General features: G+C 39.4%; 1 protein-coding gene across 1 annotated transcript in view; it reads right to left on the minus strand.

Moving 5' to 3' along the window:
* Window positions 1-9,389, minus strand: part of Lancl2 (LanC like 2) — a 44,830-nt gene that overhangs the window by 13,831 nt on the left and 21,610 nt on the right. The window contains exons 3-6 of the mRNA XM_031382025.1: window positions 7,838-8,045; window positions 6,661-6,808; window positions 5,635-5,781; window positions 3,130-3,312 (exon numbers count right to left, since the gene is read on the minus strand). Of these exons, the coding sequence (XP_031237885.1) occupies window positions 3,130-3,312; window positions 5,635-5,781; window positions 6,661-6,808; window positions 7,838-8,045 (686 nt within the window). The remainder of the gene's footprint in view (window positions 1-3,129; window positions 3,313-5,634; window positions 5,782-6,660; window positions 6,809-7,837; window positions 8,046-9,389) is intronic.

A 9,389-nucleotide genomic window follows, 5' to 3' on the forward strand; every position in this document is an offset into this window, starting at 1 on the left:
TATTTTAGATATTTTCTTTATTTACATTTCAAATGATATTCCCTTTCCTGGTTTCCCCTCTGCAAAACAAAACAAACAAACAAACAAAAAATCCTATTCCCTCCCTCCTCCCCCTGCTCAACAACCCACTCTCTTCCTCTTCCTGGCCCTGGCATTCCCCTACACTAGGACATAGAGCCTTCACAGAACCAAGGGCCTCTCCTTCCGTTGATGACTAACTAGGCCATCCTCTGCTATATATGCAGCTGGAGCCATGAGTCCCACCATGTGCACCAAAAAGAGTTTTGGTTAGTGGTTTAGTCCCATCCTCTTCTTCTAATACTATTTGTTTCTAGATCATATACAAGCCTTCCTCCTATAAAATAAACCCATCTATCAATTGCTTCTTTTATATAGATTCTTTCTTCTTTCCTACACATGCTTTTTCTTCTTAGACCACTTTAACTCTTTGTCATTGATGTCCCCAAGTTCACCCTGGCTAATTTAATTCAGCAGTCATTGGACCAGAAAGTATATGTAATCTCCTCATATATTTCCAAGTTTAAGGCCAAGTCTAGCAATGAGCAATTTCTACAAAGGACTATGTAGGCTTTTATGGCCTTTGTGGTTATCCTTTCCCATGGCCCTAAAGGGCAAGAAGGCCTGTTCCTCATCCTCCAAGGCCTCATGACCACCTCTATTCCTCATTCTTGAGAACCACGTGTTCCATTTGTTATAGAATGATTAGCTCTGAGTAATGGGGGAAGTATGTGCCGCAGAAAGAAAGATTGAAAGTAAAATAGAAGAGATAGCAGATCCGCTTCAGGGCAACAGCAACCATCAGCACACCCAGGGAATAATGGCCTGGTGATGCTCCAGGGCCAGGAACTGTGTCACACCTCCCCTTACATAGCCACGCTGGACCTGGCACTGTCTGTCTGTCTATCATCTATTTAACTATATATTATCTAACATCCATCTACCTATAAACATCTATCTAATATCTACCTATATGTTATCCTTCTATCTATCTACCTATTCATCTATATGGATGCACTAAGAAATATGTATACAATTATTTTTTTCCTATTTAACTGGCCATTCCTATGTTACTTTGATAAAGAAGCTGGCTACTTTCTGCCTTTATCTTAATAATTTACCTTAGGCTGAGTCTATAAGAAATGGACAATTTCTTTGACAGAGGTAATTTGAAACCAGCATAATACTGAATCTGTGGAATGATTATTATTAAAGAGTATTATGTAGCTCTACAATAAACAAGAGTAAGTGAAAGAAATACAAATGCTGCTAAACAATGAAAAGAACACTAAGAAACAATGTTGCAGCCAAAGCTAATTAAGAACTTGCTGAATCTTCCTACAGTTTTAGAAAGCCACCAAGGCTAGGCAACCTGCAGCATGGAGTCCCTGAGTGAAGGCCTTGAGGGGGCATGAGCCCCTGTGATTCATATCAGTCTATCTATCAACATACTAGTATCGCACTCTGTCTGTCTGTCTATCCACCCACACATTCATCTATATACACTTGTTTCCTAGTACATTGGTTTTAGTAGGAAGGTCATTTTCACAATATTTATTCTAACAATGTATGAGTATAATGGGTCTTTCCATCGTCTGATGTCTTCCTCAGTCTCTTTCTTCACATATAAGTTTTCACATATAAGTCTTTACCCCCAAGTTAGGTTTATTTCTACTTTTTCTTTTCTTCAGGGTATTGTAAATGGTATCATTTCCATGATCTCTTTCTCAATGTGTCTTTTGTTGCTGTTATAGAAAAGGTACTAATTTTTGCAAGGTGATTTTGTATCTTACTACTTGGCTAAACAGTTGATCACTTCTGTATGTTTTCTAGTGGCATCTTTAGGATCTCTTATATATAAGATCATGTGATCTACAAAGAGATAGCTTAACTTCTTTTCTGACTTATGACTATTTACTTTCTTTTTCTTGTCTTTCTGCTTTATAATGACTCTAACACTATATTAAAAATAAGTAGGATAGTGAACAGCTCTGTCTCAGTCCTGATTTTATTTATTTTTGCTTTGTATTTTTATGGTTTGTTTGTTTGCTTTGAGACAGATTTTCTTTCCATGTTACCCTGGCTGCCCTGGAACTTACTACATAGACTTAAATTCACAGAGATCCACTGACCTCTGCCTCCCGAGTACTGAGACTAAGGGAGTACACCACCATGCCCAGCCTTGCTCCTGCTTTTAAATTAAGGAATGCTGATACTGGAAGAAGCAGTCTTCTCAAGAGAAGAACACTGAAGTTGGTTATCCAACACAAAATGCTTGGACCCAAAACACATATACAAGTAGTGTCATATAGACCGAACACACTGTTATTTATATACTGTGGAATATATATACACATATCAACAATTATAGAAAAAGAGGCTATAAATTTGAAAGAAAGCTCGAGATACATTGGAGGTGTTAGAGAAAGGAAAAGGAATATTATTTTACAATTCTCTCCCTCTCTCTTTTTTCTCTCTCTCTCGCTCTCATTTAAATAAATAAGGCAGATTTGTGGTTCTGGGAAGGTGGAGAAATACTGATCCCTAGAGCTCAGTGTCCAGCCAATCTAACCTACTCAGGGCAGTGAGAAATTCAGGAAAAGTGAGATGAATGGTTCCAGAGGAACATATCCAAAGCTAACCACTGGCCCTTAATGGACAGACGTGTGTACACAAGCATATGTCATCACACAATGCACACAAATGCACTGATAAATAATTAAAATAAAAAGTGGAAGGTGAAGTGGAGAGATGGGTCAGTAGTTAAAGCATGAGTCCTTGAGTTCAGATCCCCAGAATCCACATGACGCTGCTGTGGCAGTGCACATTTGCAATCTCAGCACTCCTGTCTGGAGAAAGGAAATCCTCAGAAGCACACAGGCCACAAAAACACCAGACCCTGCTCAAACGTGATGGAAGGCAAAGGCCACCACTGAGAGTTGCCCCGAGTTCCTTATGCATGACTGGGTACATGTGTACTCACACTTAACACAGAGATGGAAATTTAAAACCAGTTTTCAATGTACAACTGGATGGGTTTTCCAGAAGCAACATGAAAGCTGGGTGGTGAGAACTGTGCCCAGACACTCAGGAGAGGAGAGGAGCACTAACCTGGTATGCCTGTAAGAGCATGTGGATGACTCCTGGAGCACCATGGCACCAGTGGACCAATCGATCTGTTTCATTGCTTAAGGAAGATGGATAATTTCCAGATCGGAATTTTTTGTGTCGCACATAATCGATGCTGGGTTTCACCATTTCGGTTAAGGTTTCTTGGTCCACTTTTGCTTCTGGCTTTAAAGACACAAAAAAGAAAACAATTTATTTTTTTGATTTTTTTAAGCTTATTTATTATTATAAATGAATACACTGTAGCTGTCTTCAGACCACCAGAAGAAGGTGTCAGATCTTATTATGGATGGTTGTGAGCCATCATGTGGTTGCTGGGATTTGAACTTAGAACCTTTAGAAGAGCAGTCAGTGCTCTTAACCACTGAGACACCTCCCCAGCCCCCTTTTCTGATTTTTTTTTTTTTTTTTTTTTTTAACTATTGTAGCATGGCCTTCAGGCCCAGGCCTTCTGCTGGTCCCAGAGACTTCAGAAATAGCATGAAGGCTACCTAAAATAAAGATGGTCCTATTCCTGTTATCCCTTTGCACTTAAAATAATGTATGTAAGCCGGGTGGTGGTGGCACATACTTTTAATCCCAGCACTTGGGAGGCAGAGGCAGGTAGATTTTTGAGTTTGAGGCCATCCTGGTCTACAGAGTGAGTTCCAGGACAGCCAGGGCTACACAGTGAAAGCCTGTCTCAAAAAAAAAAAAACAAAAAGCAAACAAACAAAAAAAAGAAAGAAAGAAAGAAAAGAAAGAGAGAGGAAGGAAGGAAGGGAAGAAAGCATGTGCAGCATGTGTGTATAGTACGTTCTGCATGTGTCTGATCTGAATGTTCGCAATAGATCACAAAGACGCTGAGAACTGAGGGGAGTCCAGAGTGAGAGCTCAGTAACCCAGGAACAGCAAACTATTAAATCAGTGTTTGCAAAGGAAGATTTTGGCCTCATTTCTGGGATAGAGGCTGTATTGCCCATTGTGAAAGAGAAGTGGAAGTGCCTGAAGCCAACAGCACAACATAGTGGTCCCCATGTGCTGTGTAGAATTTTTTCCCTTTGTTCTCTTCTAAGCCAGGCTTTCTCTGCTTAAAACAGACAGTTTCATTTTTTCAAGGCCCAATTCCTTTTGTAGCTAATAGGAATTACTGGGAGGGAGATTCTAACAGATCCAAAGGCTCCTTAAAGATGTTTGAAGAAGCCCCTTCCTCTACTACACTGGCTTCAAATCAACTCAGATATATGCCTGGTGCAGTGACTATGGTACATATCCTTTATGTTCCCCCAGTTCTATGACTGTGCAGGAGAAATGGCCTGGTCTCTTGCTCCTCAGGCATCTCTGTGTGGTTTTCTGTCCTGTTAGGCCATTTGCATTGTTTTAAACTTATTTTCAGTTCACATCTTTTCATTCTGAACTCCTATATGTCTCCAAGTTTTTTTCCAAAGAACTAGAATTCCTGTTCTTGGTCTGTTATTTTTGAAAAAATTTGTAAGAAAACATTGTCTTTGTAGGGCCACTGCAAAAATGGACTTGAATTTTCCAAATCTAATTAGAAATATTTTCAGTTGGTTCATATGAATAAACCAGTACCCACAGAGCTCCCAGAGTCTAAACCACCAACCAAAGAGTGCACATGGAGGGACACATGGCTCCAGCCACATATGTAGCAAAGGATGGCCTGTGGGACGTCAATGAAAGGAGAGGCCCTTGGTCTCATGAAGGCTTGATGCTGCAGTATAGAGGAATGTCAGGACAGGGAAGCAGAAGCAGGTGGGTTAGTGGGGGTGGGGGGTGGGATAGGGTGGGTTTCAGAGGGGATAAAATTTACAATGTAAATAAAGAAAACATCTAATAAAAAATAGGATTCTAAAAAAGAAAAAAAAATATTTTCAGATAGACTATACTGACAGCCTTCTAACTGACAACCAAGAAATGGCATGATCACAGGACATGTGGCAGGGTACAGAGGCTACAAGACATATGGTATGGCACAGGGGATGTGTATATACAGCTCTCACCCCAGCTTTATCACATCATTTAGCCACCTCTGTAAAGGAGCAAGACAGCTCCATCACACTACCTAGCTACGTCTGTAAAAGCTGGCATGTTTCTAAAAACAGCAGTTACTAAACAGTGCTTCTATGTATTTCACCCTAAAAACAAGGAATTAAAGTTCACATGCTTAGTATGTCTCTTAAAGAACAAAACCAACCTAAGCATGTAAATCACACAACCTCCATTAAGGAGCTCCTCCTTTAATCAGCAGGATGAGAACAGAAGGAAGCTGTAGGTGATAAGCAACTATTCTAGTACAAACTATCTACAGAATGTACTTTTAGGAATTTGCTGCTGCAAAGCCAAGTTAATTATCTGTGTGTCAAAATAGGAACCTTTAATTCAGCCTACTTGATCTCTATGAAGACTTTAACCCCCCATTCATATTGTTCTAACTAATATATTGTTATATGGCCATTATATGTATTATCCCAGACAATTGTCACATACCTGCATTAACATGTAGTAGATGCCAGCCATGCCATGGGCTGCTCCAACATATTGTTTCCTGTGCCACTGATATAACAGGGGGCAGCGCTCAGTTTTTCTTTCTTCCCTTGATAGAGTCTTTCCCGACTCAATAATAGCAGTAACTACCTACAGAGAAAAGGAAACATCAAAAATTAAAACAAGTTACAAGCACCTTCACCTACTCTAATTAACAGTGTATGAGAGAACACAGATTATTAAATTAAAAAAAATTTAAGCAGCCATTATCTAACAATTAGTTTTATTTAATAAATTCAGACAGAGGGAAATGAGGAAATAAAGCCTGAGGAGAAAAAACATGTAAGAACTCTACCTATGGAATTGAAGTTCTTAGTATAAAAAGTTGACTAAATTCTATAGTCTTCCTATTAAAAACTATTCTAAACTTCTTACTTGCTTCTGAGCTATAACATTTTCCCTAAAAGACAGCAATTACATCCCCACGACAGAGGATACACACTAACTTCATTGATGAGGGAGGAGCTATGTAGTCGTCTAGAACAATTATGTGGCAAAAATTCACTTCACTTTACATGGGCATCTGGCCTTCTAGCCAGTCATCTACATTTTTAGAATGAGATACAAGCAACCGTGAGGTGGGCATTGTATAAACAGATCCCTGACAAAGGAAGCCGTTCCTTTTCTTTTCCTCCAAGCAGGCTAAGGGTGCCAAGCTGTACTTGGTTCTATGGGTAAGGGAACATGTAGAGATCAGGAGAACAAAATGAAAGAGGATGCACACCAACCCACAGTCATCTCATTCTGAGTTTTTGAAGTTGAACTGTATAGTTCCAATGAAACATAACTTAACCAATAAAGTTTATAGATTTTTTTAAAAAAAGACTTGAGAAGATACATAGCTGTTTCTAAAAAACATGAGATGTCCTTAAAAAATTACTTCCACCTAGAAGCAGAGGCTGGGTGTTAATGTAATGACATGCTAACACATAGTTTTGAGTACCAGTAAGTCCAGCAGGCCCACAATACCTCTTTAATAGCTGTCTCACCAACAGTGCCAGGGCCAATCTCTGTGTTCAGGTACAGTAAGGCATACAGGTATCCTGCCCGTCCAAACAGCAGCTCATCAGGAAGCTCTGATTCTTGACAGACAATAGTTCTATGCATCTGTAGAAGTCTAACCAACAAGATATAGTATTATCCCAGAAAATTTCTAAAAAATCTCTCAATTATGAACTCAAGTTCATAAAACAATCAAAACCTCTCTACTAATTACTGTTTCAAATAATAATTTAATAATATAAATATTTGGGATGGATATACAGGTCAGTGTTAAAGGTATATGAGGTCCTGAATTCAATCTCCAGCTTTAAAAAAGATTCTTGTAGCCCCAAATTTCCACCTTTCTATTACTGTAAATCTTATAGTGAAAACAGAGTTCATACTTTAAAATCTAGTGTTAGAAGAAAGTGATGTAAAATGTATTGTATGTATGTGGCTACTACCTAGGCAAGACTAAGTCACTCCATCTTTCAACCACATCAAATGTCTGCACATATCAGATACTCTACTAGATCCAAAGACAGGAATTTGTTTTCTTCTTGTTTGAGAAGAATATAAACTGCCCACTGCAAAAACCTTCACAGTCCATCATTCCCTCATCACCATAACTAAGAGCTAAAGATTGAACTCAGGATTAGTTGGGTTTTTTGTTGTTGTTGTTTTGCGGGGGGTTGACTGAGGTTTTCGTTGTTGTTGTTGGTGGGTTTTTTGGTTTTTTCGAGAGACGGTTTCTCTATATAGCCCTGGCTGTCCCTGAACTCATTCTGTAGACCAGGCTGGCCTCGAACTCAGAAATCTGCCTGCCTCTGCCTCCTAAGTGCTGGATTAAAGGTGTGCGCCACCACTGCGCAGCTGACTCAGGATTAGTTATTCTCAACCTAGTTTCATGGATGTGCACTCACTTTCATGCACTGAAGACAACCAAAAATTGTTTAGAAATGAATACTAAAGTTCCACCCAAATTAAGATACACACATGTATGTACAGAAAAAGTACACATGGTCCCACTACTACAATAACAAACTTCACTTTTCAGACAGACCTGTTTGCAATTGCAGATTAGAAAATACTTTAATGTTGAACATCTTTGCACAGTAATTCTTCAACAAAACATTTGGAGGTGTTTCCAACTTTTAAAACTCACTTTGTGATGCATTCCTGGGACTCACATTCACTTTTGAGTTTATGATATATCACAGCTCCCACAGCAAGGGGCCCAGCATCTCCACAAAGGAAAGTGACTCTGCGTCCACTCAAATTTCGGAGTGTTCTCTTCACATAATCCAGGGATCGGAGCAGGTAGGTCTGGTCACCAGTGACCCGGTACAGCTGCAGGTACAAAAGTGCTATGCCTGGAATGATCCCCACCCCGCAAAGAAAAGCATTACTATCTTCCTCTTTACCCTCAGGGGATTATTTTATAATTACACAAATATCTTCTACTAACACTCTGTATTTTGAAATGGACAACAATAAACAATAACAAGAGAAAGTATAATTTATTTCTGAAAACTGAAAATGCTGAAAAGAAAAACAAGAATTAGGGTGGAAAAAGCCAAGAAACAAGTTGAAATCTATCACGGGTTAACTACTCTGATATAGTATGTCCACATTTTACTGTTAGAGGAGAAAAGACACACTGCTGCTCCAGTCACTCACTCCCTGTTCCCATTCACATCCAGTCTAGCCTCATTCTTCTCTCTATCTCAAGCTAATGAATCTCTTTGCTTATGTTTCTTCTCAGATCATGTCCTTCTGTGTGATCAAACAGTAAGTGATTACTTTTCTGGATTTTATGTCACCTTCCTAATTTTCTGCAATTTTTCATTTTGTTTTCCTTTTCTTAGTAAGCAGTTGAACATATAACCAGTGAGTCAGATGCCCACTTGGGGAGTACTGCATGATGTGGCTGAACTGGGACAACAGGAGCAGCCTGCCATCAACCCCTTTTTGAATATAGAAATAGAAATCCGAAGCCAGGTGTGGTGGCTCAGCATGTGGCAGATGGACACAGCAGTGTCAGGAGTTCAAAAACATTCTCAACTACATGATAGTGACTCTAAGGCCAGAATGGGATACTCTGAGACTCTCTATCAATGTCTTCTCTCACCAAAGACAAGAACCAGGAGTTTTACTGAGAGCTCTTTGCAGAAACCCTTTAGAAAATGATTTGCTTTGAAAGCATATTTTAACTCCTAAGTTATGAGCTCCATTTTCTGGACAATAACTCTGCCTGCTTTCCTGGAAGCCACAACAGTACCAGGGAGGCTAGATAAGACCCCGCGCTATGTCCAATGCCTGCCAACTCTCCTTAGAGCACAGACAACAGCAGTGAACTACAACCCATCCAGAACAATACAGCACCAAACAACTTAGCTATCCTACAGCAAGACTTAGATGTTTCAACACAGCTGAAGCAACAAGAAAATTCCTTTTAATTCAATTTTATGAAGAAAATAGAAGCCCTTAAAGAGGAAATGAATAAATTCCCTTAAAGAAATACCAAAAAATTATAAGCAAACAGGTAATGGAAATAAATAAAACTGTTTAAGACCTAAAAATGGAAATAGAAGAAATAAAGAAACACAAACAGAGGGAATCCTGGAGATAAAAAATCTAAGCAGGACAGTAGTGGTACATGCCTTTAATCCCAGCACTTGGGAGGCAGAGGCAGGTGGATTTCTGAGTTCGAGGCC

The sequence above is a fragment of the Mastomys coucha genome, unplaced genomic scaffold (assembly GCF_008632895.1).
Source record: "Mastomys coucha isolate ucsf_1 unplaced genomic scaffold, UCSF_Mcou_1 pScaffold20, whole genome shotgun sequence".
In the NCBI taxonomy this organism is placed as follows: domain Eukaryota; kingdom Metazoa; phylum Chordata; class Mammalia; order Rodentia; family Muridae; genus Mastomys; species Mastomys coucha.